The 24000-nt window shown below is 41.6% G+C and overlaps 1 protein-coding gene across 4 annotated transcripts in view; it reads right to left on the reverse strand.

Moving 5' to 3' along the window:
• The window catches only part of C2H8orf89 (chromosome 2 C8orf89 homolog), a 79862-nt gene that overhangs the window by 20975 nt on the left and 34887 nt on the right, over positions 1-24000 (reverse strand). For 2 of the 4 annotated variants that reach the window (XM_045006517.1, XM_045006520.1), the window contains exons 2-3: positions 14828-15036; positions 1919-1970 (exon numbers count right to left, since the gene is read on the reverse strand). In XM_045006517.1, the coding sequence (XP_044862452.1) occupies positions 1919-1970; positions 14828-14948 (173 nt within the window). In that variant the 5' untranslated portion in view covers positions 14949-15036. Of the gene's footprint in view, positions 1-1918; positions 1971-3794; positions 4003-14827; positions 15037-15728; positions 15817-24000 lie in introns of those variants that run through there. The other 2 variants (XM_045006518.1, XM_045006521.1) reach the window with 2 other exon arrangements.

A 24000-nucleotide genomic window follows, 5' to 3' on the forward strand; every position in this document is an offset into this window, starting at 1 on the left:
TAAAGATCGCTTTGACACTTTTGTATCCAGTCTCAGATCTTGAGGCCTTTTGGATACTCAGTACTCTGAGTTCAGTACTCTGCAATACTTGGAAGTAGAATTGACAGTGGTTAGTTGTATTTTACAATGGTTTTATATTACTCCAATGGGCTGTTCTGATACCAAGAATAATGTAGGGCTGCCTCAACAATATGCCCCTCTTTTGGGAGGGATGGCCTCAGATGGAGTGATACCAGTATAGGAACCATTACAGTGGTTTTACATCATCCTTTCAGACATTAAACAAACAGATGTAACACTGGTATGTTAATGGAAAATTGTTTAGGTTAATGAAAAGAAAAGCTATTAAAAAACCCATAATGTCAAGAAATTCTTTAAGTTCTTAGTGATGTGGAACAGAATCGCCCACTGGAATGCAAACAGATATTAAGGCAGTTCAGTTTCTGAAAGCAATCTCACCAGCCTGGAAGTGAGCAGGTTGGAATTTTAAGTCAGAAGTGTCAGAAATAGTGATTTTCTAATCACCTTACTAGATCTCAAAAAAAAATTGCCTAGAGGGTGAGGCAACAACATACATGAGGATTTTCTTGCATGTTTTAATAAACATTGTGTTCTTCCAATTATGTATTTTTTCAGGATAACCCTGGAAGGAATTTATTTTATAGATTCTATTTCCATAAGGCAGAACAGCATCATTCAAATCAGATTTTGTTGTCAGTGATTCAAGAGCACAGTGTCTTAGGGGTAGGGATGTGTGTGAGAGAGAGAGAGAGAGAGAGAGAAAACAACAAACAAAATGCCACATTTAAAGGGAAAAAATCCACACACTCATTTTGAACTTCAGAATTTTTCAGAAAATACAATGGATTTCAATTAGATGATTTTTGCATAGCCTTCGATGATTACAAAAAACGGTTTCGCTCTGTATAGCCCCGACCAAAAATTGTGATAGAGATGCAGTTCTCCCCAAGGTTATACACAGATGAAAATAATTCACTAGCATATCAAAATGTCAAACACAAAAATACATTTTTTTCTGTGACCTAATACTTCTGGTGGATTGTAACTCCTAGGAATAATAGTTAATTGAATACACATTTGTTTTGCAATTTTGAAGCAAAAAATCCAGCATAATCTTTGGGCTGCAGAGCCATCAAAAATCAAGAAGGTACCAGCCATCTGTATAAAAGACTCCTAAATGTTTAGGATTACATGACTACATTTTTGGAACAGCAAATTGTAGGAGAAGACACATACCATACCTCACATTCAAGAAAAGAATGAGAACCAGACAGTATAGCACTGTATTCTATTTAGCTAAAGTCCAAATATGGCATAATTGATATACACAATTCTCCTTTCTACCCATGAAAGGAGAACCATATATGACAACTGGATATTCATACAATCTCTCTCTTCTTCAAGATAAAAGACGGTCTCACACAAATGTTCCGTAACACAACCAGTAGCCTGATAAGTTCAGAAAAAGTCAATTTCTACCTTTCATGAACCAATCTCCCCATATTCTCCTTGACCTATTCTGGTATCAAAGCATAGTTAGAGTAGGCTATTGGTAAATCCAATTACAAAGAAAATTATCCCTACTTTTTAAAAAATACTTATTTTGTGAGCAGCAAAGAATCCTGTGGCACCTTATAGACTAACAGACGTTTTGCAGCATGAGCTTTCGTGGGTGAATACCCACTTCTTCGGATGCAAGCAGTTAGAGTCTGCTTGCATCCGAAGAAGTGGGTATTCACCCACGAAAGCTCATGCTGTAAAACGTCTGTTAGTCTATAAGGTGCCACAGGATTCTTTGCTGCTTCTACAGAACCAGACTAACACGGCTACCCCTCTGATACTTCTTTTGTGAGAATACTGTATTCATTTATGTCACATACCATATTAACAAACTTACCATTCAGAGAGGAATGATGACTCTGGGTATTTAATTTCTTTTACGTATGATTCTGAAAAAAAAAGCGATAAAACGATATTTAAAATCAAGTTCCTATGTATAATACCAAAAGAAAATGGTAAACAAACTCTAATTACTGTTTACAGCAAAAATCTCAAACAAATTTTTTTAATTACCTTGCCACCAATTTTCTTTACCACAGCCTTTAATATAAATGAATTGATAGGATTTGTTTTCCTTGGAGTTAGTATTAGCCCTAATGTCCTGGTCAAATTCCAACTTCCTATCCAATTGTCTGAATTTTCAACTGGACTGGGTACTCTTTAATTCCTGTTCTAAATTGTGTAGATCACTATACACTGCTGAACAGATGTCATGTTTCACCACTGAGCTGTTTGTATTTTAGGTGTGGTTGGTGTGATTCTTATGTGCAGTTTGTAAAGCAATTTGGGATCCTTCACGATGAAAGGTTCTATATAAATGTATAAATTGCATGTGTGCAAAGCAGCTTATAATTAAATCTCACTATTTTAAAGCAGAACTCCCCATTAAGTGAATAAGGAGTTCCGCTTAAAAGTCAATAGCAGGAAATGGCCTGATTTTATTGAAAGTGTCTTTTTAAAATACCTTTTCAGTCTGGGTATATTTTAAAAATAAGTAAGATTTATAAAACAGATTTATGTGTCCAGATTTCAGTAACTCATAACTGCATACCACTTTTGTTAGTTATCCAATTTCTGTGTTTCAATAAGTGTCTTTTTCACAATCCTATTTTCTTCTGCTTAATGTTCTGGTACACACATACGTTCTGCCATCCTAATCACTGCCCTGGTAATAAATTGATACTGGTCTCCCTGCCAATCTCCTTTTAAAAATATTTTTTCCTAAAGTAAATGTAAATTCTGTGCTTAAAATATTTGATGACACTATCCTTTACAAAAGTAATAACAGTGCATTAGAACACAGGCCATTATTATTTAACATTTATGTTGCAGTATCTTAGTTTTCTGAAGTGTGTGTCCATGTGTGTGCACGCAGTAGTATCTTAACTTACTAACAGGAAACAACCTATTAGAAATTGTGAGCACTCTGGAAATGAGAACATCATTTCGGTGATGCAGCTAAACTAACTGGAAAGCCAAAGTCCTAAGGTTCTGTCTGTTGAATATTCTCAGAGCCTCACAAACTGTGTGATGCAATGTTGTTTGCAGGCAATTATTTATGCCTTTGAAATGAAGATGTTTTGAAAGAATCAGTGTAGGAAAGAAACAAGTTCTCCCCTTTTTGTTTCTCATCGTCCTTGAATTTTCCTCATTGTAACGAGCAAGATGTTTTGAAATCTTATAAAAAAACACTCAAACATTATAGACCCTGACCTTTCAATATAAGAGATAAAGTACTGTATTTTAGTGCTACATTTTATTTTTGGTGTTTTTCATAAAAATGTTTACAGCACTTTGCAGTCATGAGTTGTGCAAACACAGAAGCAGCGGGTGGTTTATAATATCCTAGGAGTAATATCGGTACATATGACCAGGCAGAGCTGGAAGAAGAACCACGCTTCCAGGAGAAGAGGGGGTAAAACCGAAGGCTCAGAAAATAGAACGTGACTGATTTGGCAGAGAGCGGCTCGAGAGGGGACTGGAAGCAAGTGAATTTCGTCAAGAGGGAGCTTCTCCGAGACTCCGACTCAAGAGCCCTTCAGGGCGGAGGTTTCCCCGCACGCTTGGGAGTCTCTGCCCTGGAGCTGAGCGCGGCGTTGTGCTCATGGGGCTACTGACCGCGTTACGCTGAGAGCCGCCGCCGCGCCCCGCCCTAGTCACAACCTTCCTTCCTACCCCCGATCCCAGCCCCTCCCCCGCTAGCGCCCACGTACCCCGGTGCCCCCAGCGGGGCTGGCTCCTGCTCATGGTGCCGCTAGCCTCGGGGCTCAGCTCCCGGGCGGCTGCGGCGGGAGGGGGCTGGGAGGTGCCCGGCGGCGGCAGCAGGAGAAAGAGGAGCCCCGGCGGCTGCGGGATGCGGCCCCGGGCAGCAGCATCCCCGCCCTGCTACAGAGTCACCGAGGCGGCGCCCGCGGCACCAGACCAGGAGCCCCCCCTACCCCCACGCTGCGAGCCCGGAGCAGCGGCCCGGCCGGTTACCGGGCAACAGGGGGAGCTCCGCGGGCGGGGCGGGGCCTCGGCGGGTGCGGCTGCCGCGGGGCCAAGGGCAGGGGGCGGGGGATTGAGGGCGGGAGCAGGGTGCTGAGGTGAAGGGAGTGACGGGGGGGTGAGGTGGGGGGAAAGCAGGTGCCTGGCGGGTGGCTGTGATGGGATTGGGTGGAGAGGAAGAAAGTGGCTGGGGGGTGGCTGAGGTGGGGTTGAGTGGGGGGAAGAAAAGTTTTGCAATTGAAGCGCTGTCCATACTACAAGCATGTTAGGAAAACTAACATTGTTTAAAATAGGTTAACACGTTTACATCCACATTCAAACTCTTGAAAGCCAATTTACAGTAGTATTTAATAGACACTCATGTGAGCTCATCATGAGCTAAATCCTCAGGTGTAGATGAGGAGTAATAGGATGTGGGAGGGACTGAAAAGGTGGCATAAAGCCCACCTTTGTTCTCTGCCATTTCTGAGCCAATTCAATGCCAGGCTAGTTGCCAGGCATACTATAAATGCACAGCATGTGGTTTTCTATTAATTTTATAAACAACATAGCAGTAAGCAGTTATCCAGATGTCTAGGACAAAGAAAAAAATGATTTCAGATCCAAGCAGTCCAAGCTTGTTATCCATGGAGGACAAGCAAACTAGGGTGGAACTGCTGATATCCTATCGGCATGCTAGGAACAGGTATGACATGGCATTCCCATGAGCTGGATAAAGTGGATTGGCCTAACAAGCTATAACATCCAAAACATATTTGTCATAAAACAGGACAGCCAGACTGACTGACTTATATGGATTTTGAACCAAGTCTACCAAACCTAGCACATAGAAAGGGTCATGGATTTCAGATAATGACTAAATATATTACATGTATTGTGAGTTTGAATATTAGAATTCTATTCATTCCAGGCCAGACTCCGCTAGTTTCAGAAGAATTAAGGAAGTTACAAGTTTCTTTGCTGCCATACACAAGACACACTGGCTAGATACAGGAGAGTTCACAGTTGGAAATTTTTTATACTTTCCTTTATTCTGGACATTCAAGTGGACAAGCGAAACATAGGGATGAGGTTGTGACAGAAATGGACAAGAGAACATTGAACAGCTGAAAACCGGTGTCTGAACAGATTGTCATAGCAAGGTTTATTCAGCGGCGTATTATCGCCTAGGCCAACAAGGCCTAGGGCGGCAAATTTGCTCGTGACCCCTCCCCAACTCTGCCCCTTCCCCAAATCCCCGGCCCGCCTCCTCCACCAGGCGCGCCACACTTCCCTCCTTCCACCTCCCTCCCAGGCTTGCCACGCGAAAGCGCTGGGAGGGAGGGAGAAGCGAGTAGCGGTGCGCTTCGAGGAGGCAGAGTGAGGTGAGCTGGGGCCCGCGGGCATGGGGAGTAACCCAGGGTGGGCCGGGAACCGCTCCCCACCCCAGCTCACCTCCGCTCCACCGCTGCCATTCCCCGAATGCACTGCAACTCCCCTTCTTCCCCATCCCTCCCAGGCTTACCACGGGGGAGCAGAGGTCGGCGGGTGAGGGGGTGGCAATTTTTTGAGGGCCTAGGGGCACCAAATTTGTTAATCCACCACTGGGTTTACTACTGCCTATAGTAAACTGTGCATAAATGTGATCTGCTGTTATGCACCAACAGAAGCAGCAGAGAGGAAGAGAAGGTCAGATTTTATTAAGAGCTAGATAGCATTGTAGGTGAGAGTCCTGATCAAGATATGATTTTGATAATGGGAGATATGAATGCAAACATTGGTAGTGGACCTGGTAAGCAAATTAAATGTGTTAGACTACACAGCACTGGGACAGCTGATGGTAGTGGGAAAAGGTTAAGAACTTGCTGTGAGAAGCACAGTATGATTATTGGGGGGTACTTGGTTTCCTTAGAAAGATTGGGCCATCTGGTAAATTCCATGCAATCAAAAACCAGATTGACCACATTATTGGTATAAATAATAGGGGCATAAAAGGTCACTGCTGGATTTTAGAGTCCATAGAAGTGGCCAGTGTGGCAGTGAACATGAACTACTAATGGGAAAGATTAATTTTAAGTCCAAGAAAAATATGGGTATAACTGGAACCACATTTAATCTTAAGTTAAAAGGAAAGTTCTATGAGGGAGATATACAAGGTGCTGTTTGAAAGCACTTTCAGGCCATTAATTTAAGATGATGAAGAAATCTCATTTCAGACTGGGATATGAAATATTCAAGGATGCAATACAAGATACACCTTCCAGCATCTTCTGAGGTTGTAAGCAAACAATGACAATGGACAAGCAACAAAAATATATAAAAGTATAAACAAACTGACTTCCGGAAAAGTAGAAGTAAAAGTGTTGTGTGCAGTGATGAAGAAATCACAAACATTGGACAAGCAAAAGTTCTGGAAAAAAGAGGCTCCAAAACTAGAGGAGGCATCAAGAAAACAAGATATAAAAATGATATACAAAAAAGTTGTATGCAAACACAATCAGGCCAATAATACAGGCAGTAAGAAAAGCTAACAATAAATTGACAGCAAATGCCAAATAGGTGCTGGAAGTTTGGAAGGAGCATTTTGAAAAAAGTGATGAATCCTGTAATATATCCAGATGCAAATATTCTAGACATGCTAGATGAACAGGGCAACTTGCAGGGCAGAATGGATATCAGCACTGAACCACCATAGAAGAAGAAATAGGAGAAGCAGTGAAGTATAGCAGCTCTGCTGTTATACTGTCTATTCCTGTAGCTTTCTCATATTTTAACTGTTAAAATATGGAAAAGCTACAGGAATAGACAGTATAACAGCAGAGCTGCTAAAATCCAGCAGGACAAGTACTATCAAAGCATTAGGAAAATATATATAAGAAAGTATGGGAGCAAGAGGAGGTACCAGTCAACTGGCTAAAGCCAACAGTTGTACCAAACCTAAAGAAATGACATCCTGCTGATCCAAATATTTATAGAGGAATAAGTTTATGATCAGTACTGGGGAAAATCAAGATGATAGTAATTATCAATAGATTAATGCCAATTTTACCAGAGGTAGTAGGTAAGGAACAGTGTGACTTTAGGCCAGGCCAAAGTTGCATTGATCAGATATTCATGCTTCAACAGTTGATGGAAAAAAAGCAAGAATAGGAATTAAAGACTTCACAAAGGTATTTGGTTTGGAGGAAAGCATTATGGACAGTAGTAGTAAAATCATAAGGAGTTCCAGAAAGGATAACTGCAATTATAAACATAATGTATGAAGACTCCTGAGTGTTGTGAGAATTGGTGGAAAATTAAGGAACTGGTTCAAGTCAAAGTTTGGTGTAAAACGGGGCATGGAATCACCGTTGCTTTTCATCATATTCTTAAATTGGACATAAAGAATGGTAGACGAATCGGAGGGCGTGACATTGGGTGATCAAGAATTAAACTCTTTAGCTTCTGCAGATGACATCGTACAACTGGCAGACATTTGAATTGATGATACTCTTTGCTACATTGGAAAATTGGTATTGTCAATTTGGACTTAAAATAAATGCTAAGAACACAAAGTGATTGCGTCTTGGAAAAGGACAATAGATAAAGTGTTGAAGTGCAGCAGCAAAGTCATAGAACAGGGGTAGGCAACCTATGGCATGCGTGCCGAAGGCAGCACGCAAACTGATTTTCAGTGGCACTCACACTGCCCAGGTCCTGGCCACTGGTCTGGGGGACTCTGCATTTTAATTTAATTTTAAATGAAGCTTCTTAAACATTTAAAAAACTTTATTTACTTTACATACAACAATAGTTTAGTTATATATTATTGACATAGAAAAATACCTTCTAAAAACATTTAAATTATTACTGGCACGTGAATCCTTAAATTAGAGCGAATAAATGAAGACTCGGCACACTACTTCTGAAAGGTTGCTGACCCCTGTCACAGAACAAGTAAAATCTTATATGCACCTAGGAAGCTTGATTAGTGCCAATGATTCATCAAGGATGAGGTTAAAAAGGAAATGTGCTTTAGCTACAAGTTCTACACTGAAATTGGTGAAATTATGGAATGATGAAAACATTGCATTTGGTATCAAAGTAAAAATTTATCAAATCACTATATTAACAATATTACTCTATGATCTGGAAGCAGCTGCTTTGAATGAAAGATCAGAAGGTTGGAGACAATGGAAATGAGTGCACTTTGGAAGATGGCAGGTGTAAAGTGGAATGATTTTAAGTAGGACTGTCAAGTGATTACAAAATTAATCATGATTAATTGAGCTATTAATCAATAAAAGAATACCATTTTAAATATTTTAGGATGTTTTCTACATTTTCAAATATATTTATTTCAGTTAAAACACAGAATACAAAGTGTACAGTGCTCATTTTATATTTATTTTTTATAACAAGTATTTGCACTGTAAAAAAAAAAAGAATTTAATTCACCTAATACTCCTACTGTCGTGCAATCTCTTTATCATGAAAGTTGAACTTACAAATGTAGAATTATGTACAAAAAAAACTGCACTCAAAAACAAAACAACGTAAACTTTTTGAGCCTGCAAGTCCACTCAGTCCTACTTCTTGTTCAGCCAATTGCTCAGGCAAACAAGTTTGTTTACATTTGCAGGAGATGATACTGCCCGCTTCTTGTTTACAATGCCACCTGAAAGTGAGAACAAGTGTTCTCATGGGACTGTTGTATTCGGTGTTGCAAGGTATTTACGTGCCAGATGTGCTAGAGATTCATATGTCCCTTCATGCTTCAGGCACCATTCCAGGGGATATGCATCCATGCTGATGATGGGTTCTGCTCGATAACAATCCAAAGTGGTGCAAACCTACGCATGCTCATTTTAATTATCTGAGTTAGATGCCACCAGCAGAAGGTTGATTTTCTTTTTTGGTGGTTTGGGTTCTGTAGTTTCTGCATCAAAGTGTTGCTCTTTTAAGACTTCTAAGTGTTGCTCCACACATCATACCTCTCAGATTTTGGAAGGCACTTCAGATTTTTAAACCTTGGGCCATGTGCTGTAGCTATCTTTAGAAATCTCACATTGGTACCTTCTTTGCGTTTTGTCAAATCTGCAGTGAAAGTGTTCTTAAAACGAACAAGATGTGCTGGGTCATCATCTGAGACAGCTATAACATGAAATATATGGAAGAATGCGGGTAAAACAGAGTAGGAGACAAACTTCTCCCCCAAGGAACTGAGTCACAAATTTAATTAACACATTTTTTGAATGAGCGTCATCAGCATGGAAGCATGTCCTCTGGAACGGTGGCCAAAGCATGAAGGGGCATATGAAGATTTAGCATGGTCTGGCACATAAATACCTTGCTACTCCAGCTACAAAAGTCCCATGTGAATGCCTGTTCTCACTTTCATGTGACATTGTAAATAAGAAGTGGGTAGCATTATCACCTGTAAATGTAAACAAACTTGTTTGTCTGAACGATTGGCTAAACAAGGAGTAGGACTTGTAGGTTCTAAAGTTTTACATTATTTTGTTTTTGAGTGCAGTTATGTAACATTCTATATTTGTAAGTTGCACTTTCACGATAAAGAGATTGTACTACAATACTTGTATGAGGTGAATTGAAAAATACTATTTTTTAAATCATTTTTACAGTGCATATATTTGTAATAAAAAATAAATATAAAATGAACACTGTACACTTCATATTCTGTGTTGTAATTGAAATCAATATATTTGAAAATGTAGAAAAAAATCCAAAAATATTTAATACATTTCAATTGGTATTCTATTGTTTAACAGTGTGTTTAAAACTGTGATTAATCATAATTAATTTTATTAAGTACTATTAATTTTTTTTTAGTTAATTGCGTGAGTTAACTGCGATTAATCGATAGCCTGATTTTAACACAAATTAAGAAGTTAGAAGGAGAGTAGGATGTGAAGTCAGGGTACTGAATTGGCTACAGTTCAAAAGTTTATGATGGTGAGGATATTGCAGAAGACAAACACATAGGATGCTAAAGAAAATAATTCAAACGCAACCAAGATCTGTCGGACCTAGAGACCGACCACTGACTAGATGGTGGGACATCATACACAGGGCCATTACAGGCTGGGCTTAACGGAGGAATAAAAAAATGACAGGAAGGAATGATGACATTGTATTGCTCCCACTGTCTGCAAAGATTCTTTGGGATGAGAAGAATTATAGCCATTGTCTCCGGTTCCCCATTAACAGGGACCCTATTTGAGATCTCCTTACATTCTTGCTCATGTCTGTGATTCCCACCTTTTTTTCCTACTAGCATTCTATCATTGCTGATTTTCAAACTTCTTTCTCACCTTCCCAAGAAAATAGAAACACTAGCTAATTAATTCTCACCATATCCTTCACAGATGGGAGGGAAGTATTATAATTCCCACACTACAGATGGGAAAACAGAGGCAGAGAGGTTAAGTGATTAGTCCAAAGCCACAGAGAACATAAGAACATAAGAAAGGCCGTACCAGGTCAGACCAAAGGTCCATCTAGCCCAGTATCTGTCTACCGACAGTGGCCAATGCCAGGTGCCCCAGAGGGAGTGAATCTAACAGGCAATGATCAAGTGATCTCTCTCCTGCTATCCATCTCCATCCTCTGACGAACAGAGGCTAGGAACACCATTCTTACCCATTCTGGCTAATAGCCATTTATGGACTTAGCCACCATGAATTTATCCAGTCCCCTTTTAAACATTGTTATAGTCCTAGCCTTCACAACCTCCTCAGGTAAGAAGTTCCACAAGTTGACTGTATGCTGCGTGAAGAAGAATTTCCTTTTATTTGTTTTAAACCTGCTGCCTATTAATTTCATTTGGTGACCCCTAGTTCTTGTATTATGTGAATAAGTAAATAACTTTTCTTTATCCACTTTCTCAACATCACTCATGATTTTATATACCTCTATCATGTCCCCCCTTAGTCTTCTCTTTTCTAAGCTGAAGAGTCCTAGCCTCTTTAATCTTTCCTCGTATGGGACCCTCTCTAAACCCCTAATCATTTTAGTTGCCCTTTTCTGAACCTTTTCTAGTGCTAGAATATCTTTTTTGAGGTGAGGAGACCACATCTGTACACAGTATTCGAGATGTGGGCGTACCATGGATTTATATAAGGGCAATAATATATTCTCAGTCTTATTCTCTATCCCCTTTTTAATGATTCCTAACATCCTGTTTGCTTTTTTGACCGCCTCTGCACACTGCGTGGACATCTTCAGAGAACTATCCACGATGACGCCAAGATCTTTTTCCTGACTCGTTGTAGCTAAATTAGCCCCCATCATGTTGTATGTATAGTTGGGGTTATTTTTTCCAATGTGCATTACTTTACATTTATCCACATTAAATTTCATTTGCCATTTTGTTGCCCAATCACTTAGTTTTGTGAGATCTTTTTGAAGTTCTTCACAATCTGCTTTGGTCTTAACTATCTTGAGAAGTTTAGTATCATCTGCAAACTTGGCCACCTCACTGTTTACCCCTTTCTCCAGATCATTTATGAATAAATTGAATAGGATTGGTCCAAGGACTGACCCTTGGGGAACACCACTAGTTATCCCTCTCCATTCTGAGAATTTACCATTAATTCCTACCCTTTGTTCCCTGTTCTTTAACCAGTTCTCAATCCATGAAAGGACCTTCCCTTTTATCCCATGACAGCTTAATTTACGTAAGAGCCTTTGGTGAGGGACCTTGTCAAAGGCTTTTTGGAAATCCAAGTACACTATGTCCACCGGATCCCCCTTGTCCACATGTTTGTTGACCCCTTCAAAGAATTCTAATAGATTAGTAAGACACGATTTCCCTTTACAGAAACCATGTTGACTATTGCTCAAGAGTTTATGTTTTTCTATGTGTCTGACAATTTTATTCTTTACTATTGTTTCAACTAATTTGCCCAGTACCGACGTTAGACTTACCGGTCTGTAATTGCCGGGATCACCCCTAGAGCCCTTTTTAAATATTGGCATTACATTAGCTAACTTCCAGTCATTGGGTACCGAAGCCGATTTAAAGGACAGGTTACAAACCTTAGTTAATAGTTCCGCAACTTCACATTTGAGTTCTTTCAGAACTCTTGGGTGACTTCACATTTGAGTTCTTTCAGAACTCTTGGGTAGGAAGTCACTATTAGACATGGGATTAGAATTCTGCAGTTCCTGTGCTCAGATTACTGGACTCTGGCTTTCTCTAATGCCTTGTCTTGTTTGGGTAAATTGGTTGATCTACACATAGAACAGTGATTAAAATTTTCCACATTTATGACATGGCACTCCAAAGGTTGAGCAGATTCTGTGTGGGTGGGGCTTACCAGAGCACACTTTCTTTGTGTGAGCTCTTGTTGTGATTCTGACTCTCAGGTGGCTGGGCCCTGCCCATGCTGCTCTGAGTAATCTTTTGTGTAAAAGCCTGTATGAACTTGTCCGTACGTGGCCCACACATGATCTCTATTTGTGTCTTCATGGCTCTGAGGCTCTGCAAATGTCTATTGCTTTTTGAAACCCCAAATATTGCTCCCTCAGCAGCCTTTGCATTAGTCTTTTATCAGTGACCCTGAACACAATTTTATCTCTAAGCATGTCATTGTCTGTATTTCCAAACTCACAATTTCTGTTTTTTGCCTCAGCTTTGTGACATACTTGGCTATCTGCTCTTCTCCTAGATGTGGGTGCGACCAGAACTGGTACTGTTCAAACACAACATGTTTCTTAGGGTTACAGTAGTGCCTATGCATTATTAAGACCTCATCTAAAGTGGGACTATTTTCAATTGGCTGCTGGGAGAATGTGTTATGAGTTTCCTCTCCCACTAGGTGCAGTAAAGTGGCTTCTTTAATGTCTGCTTCTTTTTTATCTGCACCTGAGGCTTCCCATTGCTCCACTTCTCAGCAAGATTGCCAACTGAAAATAAAGGAGGCAGTGGCTTGAAACCCTCCAGGTTCAGATTTTATTTTTAATTCTATTTTCTATTGCAGTGGCTCTCAACCTTTCCAGACTACTGTACCCCCTTCAGGAGTCTGATTTGCTTGTGTACCCCCAAGTTTCCCCTCATTTAAAACCTACTTGCTTACAAAATCAGACATAAAAATACAAGTGTCACAGCTCACTGCTACTGAAAAATTGCTTACTTTCTCATTTTTAGCATATAATTATAAAATAAATCAATTGGAATATAAATACTGAACTTACATTTCAGTGTATAGTATAGAGCAGTATAAATAAGTCATTGTATGACATTTTAGTTTGTACTGATTTCGCTAGTGCTTTTTATGTACCCTGTTGTAAAACTAGGCAAATATCTAGATGAGTTATGTATCCCCTGGAAGACATCTGCATACCCCCAGGGGTACACATACCCCTGGTTGAGAACCATTGTTCTAGTGTAACTGTTTTACTTTTGGGTTCACTTTTGTGTCTCAGTACTCATAGGCGCTGACTCCGTGGGTGCTCCGGCGCTGGAGCACCCACAGGGAAAAATTAGTGGGTGCTCTGCACCCATCAGCAGCCAAGTATTAGGATATAGATATTCAGGCCTCTCTGCAAAGGCCTATACTTTAAGAATTTAGGTATATTCTTATTACTTAGCTAGTTATAGAGGTATAAAAGAAAGAATCAAAATCACTTTCTGTCTGTGTAAGGGCCTTCTCTCACTGTGACAGTCTGAGGCCTTGTTCTTAGGCTAAGGCCTTTGGCTAAACAGCAAAGGCAGCAATAAACTGGGAAGTGTATGGTCACATCCTTACATTCCAAACTAGTCACACTGAAATAAGGTGCTGTTAGGAATACAATCCTGTCCTGATATTCCTATCACCTCCAGAGAAAGGGAAGAGCCTAGAAGATGTAAAAGGAAACTTAGTTTGATAGCATCCTGTTTGGCAAGAACTCACTTATCAATAGCTGGGATGTGAAATCCTCATTTCTGTATTGTTCTATCACTGTAGTCTCTACTTTCCTATTGTTTGTCTGTATAATCTCTGTCTGGTTCTGTGATTGTTTCTGTCTGCTGTATAATTAATTTTGTTGAGTGTAAACCAATTAAAGTGGTGGGATATAATTGGTTAAATAACCATGTTACAGTATGTTAGGATTGGTTAGTTAAATTTCAGTAAAATGATTGATTAAGGTATAGCTAAGCAGAACTCAGGTTTTACTATATAGTCCGCAGTCAATCAGGAAGTAAGGGGGGAATGGGAACAGGGAATGGGGGTGGGGGAATTGGAATCATGTTTCGCTAAGGGGTGGGAATGGGAACAGGGGCACAGGCCAGGCTCTGTGGTGTCAGAGCTGGGAAGGGGGACACTGAGGAAGGAAACTGGAATCATGCTTGCTGGAAGTTCACCCTAATAAACATCAAATTGTTTGCACCTTTGGACTTCAGGTATTGTTGCTCTCTGTTCATGCGAGAAGGACCAGGGAAGTGAAAGGGTGAAGGAATAAGCCCTGTAACACCAAGCTTCCCTCACCTCCCCACCTCCTAATCACCCCCCTCCCCCAAGCACGCCACGTCCCCGCTCCTCTGCCTACCTCCCAGCCGCCCACCACCAAACAGCTGTTTGGCGGTGTTTCAACGCTCCAGGAGTGGGGGGAGGAGCGGGAATATGGCACGCTCTGGGAAGGAGGTAGGGATTTGGGGAAGGGGTTGGAATGGGGGGGGGGAAGCGGCGGGACCTCATGGAAGGGGTGGAGTGGGAGTGGGGCCGGGGGCAGAGGTGGGGGTCAAGCATCCACATGAAGGAGGGGAAGTCGGCGCCTGGTACTTTGTACCTTGTACCTTGTGTTTGGTTCCTGCTGGTCTGTGGATTGCAATTTCTTGTCTGTTTATAGCAGTTTGCAGTCTTTACTGATCTACTGTGCTCCTGACGAAAACAGCCATTTCTTGCTTCATGCAGCATGTAGTCACTTCTGACACCACATCATACTTTCTGGCATGGTCAGGGCACCAGAGAGTGTCTTCCTCAAAAGTATGCTGCAACCTCAGTACTTCAGAGTGAGACAGGGATATAAAGTTTAGATCACAACTGCCTTTATTAGATACATAACAAGATGTCTCCTACAAAGATTGAGAACATCCTGAGTGTGCCTGCATGATGTAAGAGACCCATGACACTGGGAGACCCTCTGGTGATTATGTGAGACTAATGTTAAAGAGATAGTACCATAATACTACATTCAGTAGCCTGGCTTGAGGCAAGGGTTTCATGGTAGGAAGTATCCTTGCTACACGGTGCATGGCCACTACTAAGGGTATGGTAGTTCTCCTTCTGCACCCCTGTTCCATGGACATCAATATCTGGTGGATAGAGCAGTACATCAGATTGGTTTTCTCCAATCACAACCAGCTGCACTAGTATGCACAGGGAGCCCTATGGAGCTGGTCTTGGTAGCATGGTGAAAGTATGACCTTCCCAAATGTTGCTTGCTGTATGCAGCTGGTTACTTTGCTTCTGGGACCCTTTGTATTTAGGGAACAGTATTTGTCTCAAAAGAAGTGCAGGAAGTACACACATAATTCTGCCTTTTCTAGACCTACATATGGTAGGCAATCTAGCCATTAGTTAGGTTTTAAATGTACCCTGTAGGTAAAAATCAATGTTAGACAAGTGAACATAACTGATCATCTGTATAAAATACCGTATTGAGGCAGGTATATGCTCTTTGCCATAGTATAATACCTGAGAAAGATAGTTAATATCTTCAGGTATAAATTCTGAGGCCTTCAAGTATCAATCCTCCATGACTTCAGACCAGCTACAGAATGCTAACCAGATATTTCCATTTCTGCTTTCCTGCCATGTGATGATATAACAAAAGAAAATTCAGGTGCAAATCAGGAGTCTGCAGAAACTGAAATCAAAATAGCTCAACAATGCCTTTTAATGTGTGCTAAAAAGAAATGCTACTATAGTAGCAATATGCATCATCTAGGGAATGCTGTTTCAGTATAAAATTATTAGATATCACAAATTAATAAAATCAGAATCTAAGCTCTTTGGGGCAGGGCCCATATATTTTCTATGTCTGTACAGTGCCTAGCACAATATGACCAAAAGCTGGACTGGGATTTGTAAGCAGTACCATAATAAATACAGATAATAACAAAATTAACATCATTTTATAAAGCTAAATCACATCCAGAAAACACAAAATTGATAAACTGTGGATGTAAAGAATCCAAGGGAAGTGAGGGCAAATTTGATCCACACTCCAAATACAACAGGCTCGTTGATGCCAACCTCTGAGCAGGGAGACACAGATTATTTGATTCTCTGTTCCAAAACTGGAGATACTGCAGAATCCCTGAGCAGTAAAGTAGAAAGAAAGAGCATGAGCAGTGAACAGTATGGGCCTGACTGAGTACCCGTCGCTCCAACTGAAGTCACTGAGAGTTGCCAGAGCTCGGCACCTCTGAAAAAAAACCACAGAAACAACAACAACAAAAACAGGCTCTGTATCATAGCTAACTGTACTAATATAGTTTTAATGGAAAAAAGTAGTTGTGCTAAAAATGCTTTAATATGAACTTTGGCTTGGGTATTATGTTTTAATACTTGCAATTAGGCTTTCTCTCCAGACTTTTGCAAACTGGGAAAATATAATGCATGCAATTGAGGAGGGAATTTATTCATGTTTTATGCAAAGCCTTGTCTTAAATGCCATTACTGGGCACTTGAATGTGGAAAGTAAAACCCAGCAGGCATGCTGGTCTTTACATACAGACTCTTGTAGTCACATCAACTGGTTGCTAGAATCTGGGTCTTGTCTTGTAAGAAATGCAGATGCAGACCAGCCTGACCCTCATCCAGCTCAATTCAGAAGCATTACCGAGTCAGCACTGTTCTAGGACTTAGGTGTGCTGGTCTTTTGCATCATACATGCCACTTTCTATACCATAGCAGTATCCTAGCTTACACTCAGGACAGGGAAGAGAAGCTTGAGAGAAGTAACAGGAAACAATGGAATGTAATTGCATTCTTCTCTGGGCTGCCCAGAGGATTCAGGGGGCCTGGGGCAGGGCCGGGTCTTTGGTGGCAATTCAGCAGCGGGTCCCTATCGGAAGGAAGGACCCGCTGCCAAATTGCCGAAGAGCGAAGCAGCGGCGGTAGAGCAGCCTAAGTGCTGCCAATCGCGGCTTTTTTTTTTTTCCTTCTCCCTGCCACTTGCGGCGCTTGTACTCACGGGGGGCAGCACTCCGAGGCTTCGGCAGCACTTCAGCGGCAGGTCCTCGTCCTTCCCTTGCTCCGAGTCTTCCGCTGCACTGAAGGACCTGCTGCTGAAGACCCGGAGCGAGGGAAGGGCCTGCTGCCAAAGTGCCACCGAAAATCCAGAGTGGCTCGCGGGGCCTCTGTGGGGCCTGGTAAATTGCCCCACTTTTCCCCACCTCTGTTCTTCATTGGCACTGCATTTAAACAAAATACTGTAGAATTCCTTATTTTCTCTGTTAAAATGTTTGTGCTATATCAGTGTTGTGCCTCTGACTCAGAACAATTATTATTGCACTGAAAATAATGTTTGTTTTCCCCAAAATCAGCAGTTCCCAAAGCCATGGGGAGCTTCTAGTCGCTGCTTGTTTTCTTGGCTCCAGAAACTGTCTGCTTCAGAATCTCATCCATGTAAAAACAATCCTATGTCATCATCTAAGATCATCTCATCATCTAAGATAGCACAAAATAAAAACATGAACATAGCTCCATAGTACATTATATTCAGTTGTTTTTAGCAACCTTGTGCACCACCATTGGTTACCCGTTGTTAATGACAGTTTTGCAGGCACACCTTGTTTCTTTGCAATAGTCATTATAAAAATTCTTGGCTCTGTGCTAGGTTTCTGTGGCACCAGAGAGGGATACATTTTTATTGACTTAATCTGACTAGGAAATATCTGCCACACAAGTTGTCTGGGAAATTATTAATTGTGATGACACCACATCCATCAAAGATGTTCTGAATTGTTCAAATGGGGAGCCTGTGTTTAATTGCTACTCTTGCAATCTACTCAAAAAGTGGGGAAAGTACTTTAAAAAGGGTGAAATGAAAGATATATAAGCACCATGAATAAAGAAGAAAAAAAATCACTGAAAGATCTCAGGTCCTTTTACTCTCTCTTCTCGTATAGCTAGCAGCTCCATTTCTCTGATCCAGGCTCCTACCCATGTCCACACTGGCAGGTCTGTTCTTCAGCACCCCTGACAGTTTCTCTACATTATGCTTCCTGCTGAGCCTCATACATGTTTCTAGGAGCATGAATCAGATGCACTGAATCAGTCATGTGGGAGCAGCACAAATAATAGAGGGGAAAAAAAGAGGAGGATGATTACTGAGATTAGGGAATTTGACTCGAGATTCAAAACTCATGTATTAGCCACAACATGTACACCTCAAATAAGATTTAAAAGGAGGCAAAATAGTGACTGGCCTCTGTGCAAGGAGATGGGCCAGGAGGATGCAAAGGGCCTCATAGCTCTTATGCACCTGGCCAATCACAGTGGCAGTATTCGTGCTTTCCTGAAGGCAAAGACTGCTCCCTTTCATTGTCAGTTCTAGTACCTCAGAGGGCATGGCTATAACTCTCTTTTCTCCCATGTCAGCCAGCAAAACTGGCTCTGCATGGATATGGAGAAGTGGGGGTTGGGGGTGGCAGGCTATACCCTATATGAGGGTGATACAGCAACTGTGCTCTCTCTGCTCCTGGAAACATTGTGCCTCCAGAAAATCCCACTGAGAAGGTGCACCTCCTTACCTACCCTTCCCCTGAGCAACCTTGTAGTGGGCCAGTTTGGCCCTTAGACACCATAGGGTAATGCGCTGCACCTCCTGGGAGCTTAAATCAGGAGGTAATGAAAATCTTGCTAGAAACCCTGATTTCCATACCAAAGACACTTGGAAAGGCATCTGAACAACAGGCAGAGCTCTCCAAAGGTTTTGCAGAGCTAAGAAAGACATTTAGACAGGCTTCAGACATCCACCTAACACATCTAAGGTGGTGGAGTGCTTAACACCAGTCGGATTGGGAACAGGATGCTTATCACTTGGGATCTGGGAAAGGATGGACCCCAACTTCATCTTTCAAGGTGAGCTGTGATCATAGGAAGTGAGGAAGGTCATGGATGTGCTGGGAGGGGATGTCCACAAAACCATGCTCCCCAAGAGGACCCTGAGCAGCTGTACATTTGGCATATGATCTTAAAATGCTTATCTGAACTTTATAAGGTTGGCATAGCATTGCTGCAGAACTCACAACTTGGAGACTTTCAGAGCTCTGGCTTCATAAACACAGACAAACTTGCCAAAAGTAGAACTGAGATGCCACTATTTTTTTTTATTATTATTTTTGATTAAGCATTTTGAGACTCTTATTGCCATAGCAACAAAAAGAAAAGACTAGCTGATTAAATTTTATATTTCACAGAGGGAATAAAACCAAACATATTGCCCTGTACATCAAAACATACACAAACCCAGCACATTAAACAAAAATAGAAAAAGCTCTAATAAAGCTGGATTCTTGCTCATAAAAGAGAGAGCAAAATTGCTTGTCGATGCTGCCCAGCCATACTGCTGCAGCCTGAACAAACCCATCTTTGGGAGGCCCGTGCATTTGAAGCAGGACAATTACTCAGAATACTAGGGCACAAAAACGCGGGTCAGTGAGTGACAGTCAAAAATTGCTGCTGTATAGAGGGTGGAAAATAAATAAGTTTCTATTTTTTTAAGTGAAAATGAACACACAGCTTTATTGAAGATGTTCAGGGATTGCTCAGTAAATGAGTTGAGTGCATTCAGTGGCCATCATACCACACCTCTTGCGGATTGCAACTTCTCCATAGAAATACTACTTTATTATATACACAGCCTTAGCTACACTGTTTAGTCAAACAAATCCAGATATCCCCCCAACATTTTATCAATGAAGCATTTTTAAGGTGTGGAAGTATGTACAAGCTAAATGTACCATGATTACAAGCAATTCTTTTGAAAATGTGTTGTAACAGTTGCTGTGAGCGCTCATTTAAAGGCAAAAAAATTAATGTGATTGAGAGGCTTGTGCGGTGCCAGTTTTCAGTTTGCAACAGAGTTACACACACACACACACACACACACACACTCTCTCTCTATACAGGACTCAAAAGTGTAAGAGCCACTTGTATAGATCTCTCAGACATCAGTAAGGAAAGCAAAACTCCTTGGAGTGATTCTTGAGGAGGAGGAGAATCAGATCCAACCTTTCCAATTACTGCATTTTTAAAAAACCCTGTTACATAAATCTATTACTCACAAGAGGGCCAGTCCTAATTAAAGATGAGATTGGGCTACCCTCACACCATCATTGCATGCTCCATTTCTCCCAGCATCCCATCCTGTCCTTTTCCTTTATCATTTTGTCCTCTAAACATGTGTCCACAGATCAAAGGCAAGCTCACTGGCAGCCACCAACATCTGCCAGCACAACAATGTTATATAAATGTTAGGATTCAAAATGTCCAGCCCTTCAAAAGTCTATCATGAAAATATCAAAGTATAACTCTACCCAAGTTATCTACTCCAATTTGAATATTACTATTCATATCATTGTAGCGCTTAGAGTTCCCAGTTCAGACTGGAACCTCACATTGTGCAAGGTGCTGTGCATCAATATGGGTCTTTTTGAATAGTGAGTCTAGAATTTTCAAAAGGTAACAGAGCCAGCCTGGTGTCCTATACAATACTCCTAAGTAAGAGACCCAAACTGGAGTCCTTCTGATAAGGACTGGGAATGCTGTGAAACACAGGATCCCCTCAGCCTAAATGATTGTCTCCATGAACTAGAACCTTGATGGTAGTTCTGACATTATACTCCATATTCTTTATGAAAATATGCTTGTGGTAGGAATATGACATAACTAAAATACGCTTTGTGCAAGGTATCATTGTAAGGTATTATTGGAAAGGTTCTAATTTACTGCATATGATTATCTTATTTGTATGCATGTATCGTTTCTGTATCTGACATTAGGAATATTGACTACATATCTATATTTCAACTGTGTTACTTTGGGTGATGCCCCCTGCTAACACTTCAGGTACAACAATGAAAAAGCCCGACAGTGCTGATGGCCCATCAGCAAGAGACAATGGACTGTAAAAGAGCTTAGTCTTCCTATGAACGTGTGGGTCAGCCTGTGAAGAATGGCTACAGGGGCCCTACAGAGGCATGTGACCGTGTCACCTGATATTGGAATCTATCTTGAAGTCTGAGCTTTTCCCTGAGAAGCTGGGGAGGGGGGTCAAACTAGAAAACAAAGGACTCCCACCTTATGCAAATCCTATTTAAGGGTGGGGAGTGAGGTAATCCTGGTCCTCAGTTCTCCCCTGCTACCCCACCCAAGATGACTGCTGGAAACAACTAAAACTGAACTGGGGGAAAGAACTGGACCTAGGCTGGAAGGGCATCTGGCCTGTGAAGAAGATTATTAGACCCACATACAGGGTGAGAACTTACATGTAACCAGTTTCTTTAGTGTATTAAGCTTAGTTTGTATGGTCTGTTTTATTTTCTTAGTAATCTGCCTTGTTCTGTCTGCTGCCTCCTTAACTACTAAAAATACACGTTATAGTTAATAAACGTATTTCCTATTTACAATATAACCCAGTTTATGTGATTTCTAACTGGGGGGGTGGGTGGGGGGGCGAGAAGGTGTGCATACCCTCTTCCACATTGGGGGAAGAAGTGAATTTCATATAATTTGGGGGTTGTACTCCAAACAGGGGTGGACATCTGGGTGCTGTGGCAAGCCCCGTAAGCTGAGCCTTCTCAGAGCAGATCTCTGTTGTCTCTCTGTGCAGCTGGGTGTGGCCCTGCCTGTGTGCTTGGCTGGAAAAGGCTAGGGAGCCTAGCCCAGCAAGACCAGGTAAAAGGGGGCGCAGGCTGTCAGAATAGTCTGCCTCAGGGGCATCCCAGCCCACCAGGTGACATCCCAGGGGGTCCAACCCATCATAGTAGAGACTGTGAGGTAGTGTGGCCTTGAAAAATAGGCATGTGAGTGAAAAGGACCTGAGTTCTAATCCAGGCTGTGTCAGTGATGCATTGCATGGTCTTTGGCAAGTCCTTAGCCTTCTGTCTCAGTTGGTAATGTAGATAATACTTGGCCACCCACCTCACAAGTTATGAGGATTAACAGTCAATGTCTGTACAGTGCTTTGAACTAATAAAGGGCTGTAAAACTAACTCTATGTATTATTAGTAATGAGGTTGAAGAAAAAAAAATAGTCCTCGGGGTTTTACCTTACAGGGATATGGAACCTTCATGGAATGAAAACCGCAGTTCTGTGGTCCTGGGAAGAAAAGCACTTGCAAGTATGGCAGTAATGAAAAAACACTATGGGCCTCCTACTGAACACCCACAATTTCAAATGAAGTGGGAACTGCAGTTGCTCAGCATCTCTGAAAATCAGGTCCAGCAGCACATAACTGTGGAGAGCGACAGGACTGGGTAGATGAAAAGATTTATTTTTATGAGCAAAGAAAGATCTCTTTGTTGCTGGACCTGCAGGAGAACCAGATCTGAACCTTTACTCATCTGAAATAAGTGACACCTGATTACCTTTCCTTCTTTCTTCAGAATTTAAAGGAGGAAGTAGTATGTTTCCGCTTTCCTTTTGCAAATTCTTGAAATAAAACTCTCCACAAAGGACTTACATATGTTCACTACTTGGCAGGTTGAGGCAGATTTCTAGAGACTATTGTCCCTCAATGTTTGAAAGTCTGTTAATCTCTGTTTAATATTGTAATTGTATAATTCATTAATTAAAGTATAATTCTTGGATTATTTCCTTGTGATAGTAATCCATGTAAATGCCATCATAACATGCATTTAGTCTACTTAACATGCATCACAGAAGTGTCATTCTAGCACACCCCTCCTGGCTCAAAGTGGTATTGCAGCAGCTTTGCCTCAGTTTCTCCAGTGTCTTCTCTGGCCATAGGAGTAAACACTCCAACAAGGCCACATAAAAGACTCCAACCCCTTTCAGGGCTTCAGAGTCTTTCACTTAAAAGCCAACAGAAAATAGCAAAGCAACTAAGTCTTCAGCCCATCTGGACTCAGGTGCTAGCTTGATTCTTTATAGGCTAGGCCTAGTAGCAATAAACTGTCCCAACACCAACCCCAGTCCCTGGGCTTCAATCTCACCACCCAGGAGAGGGCATACTCTTCTCCTACCCAGGGTTTCAGGCAGGCTGTAGTCCCGATCAGCTCCTGTCTCTAGCTAGGCTCCTTGCCTACCAGAGGACAGTCTATCTGCTCTACTTCCCTGCCAGCCCTCAGCTTCTTGGCTTCCCTCCTTTTAAATTCAATGTTGCATAGGTATAGTGGGGCAGAGCTAATTTAACATGGATGACTCGCCCAAGACCTCTGGCCCTTAAAGGGGCAGACCAGCCCATTACGAAATGCAATGCCACATGTTGGGATTCTATCATCTCCTCAGCACAGCAATGATTTAGGGGACTTGGGGGCATGTAGCAGGAAAGCTGAACACTCATTGTGTGGTACTGTTCAACTCACTGAAATTTTCTAGGCAGAGGAGTGTCGAAAATTAGGCTGCCTGTCTGGGCACCCATACTCCTTTGTTACTGTGGCTCCTGCTGCATACTTAGGCCCCAGGATGTTCTGATGACAGATGTCATAGGAGGCAATGGGATTCAGCCAGTGCTGTGCTCATTTGTTGCCAACACCAGTTTCCTTAGACTGTTCTGGGTTCCCAGAACACAGGAGAAAGCTAGCAGGTACCACTGGGTTTTAGGGAGAAGCTATGGACATGCAGGAACCACGCAAGCTATCACAAAGGGACATGGTGCTTGGATGGGTGTGGGCAACCTCTCTCTCTTCTAAACCTCCCTACTCATACTGATTTGCAGGAGAAGTGTTAAAGAAGAGGAATGTACTTTAGCTAAGGACTACACCTTAAAAT

The sequence above is a fragment of the Mauremys mutica genome, chromosome 2 (assembly GCF_020497125.1).
Source record: "Mauremys mutica isolate MM-2020 ecotype Southern chromosome 2, ASM2049712v1, whole genome shotgun sequence".
Lineage (NCBI taxonomy): Eukaryota > Metazoa > Chordata > Testudines > Geoemydidae > Mauremys > Mauremys mutica.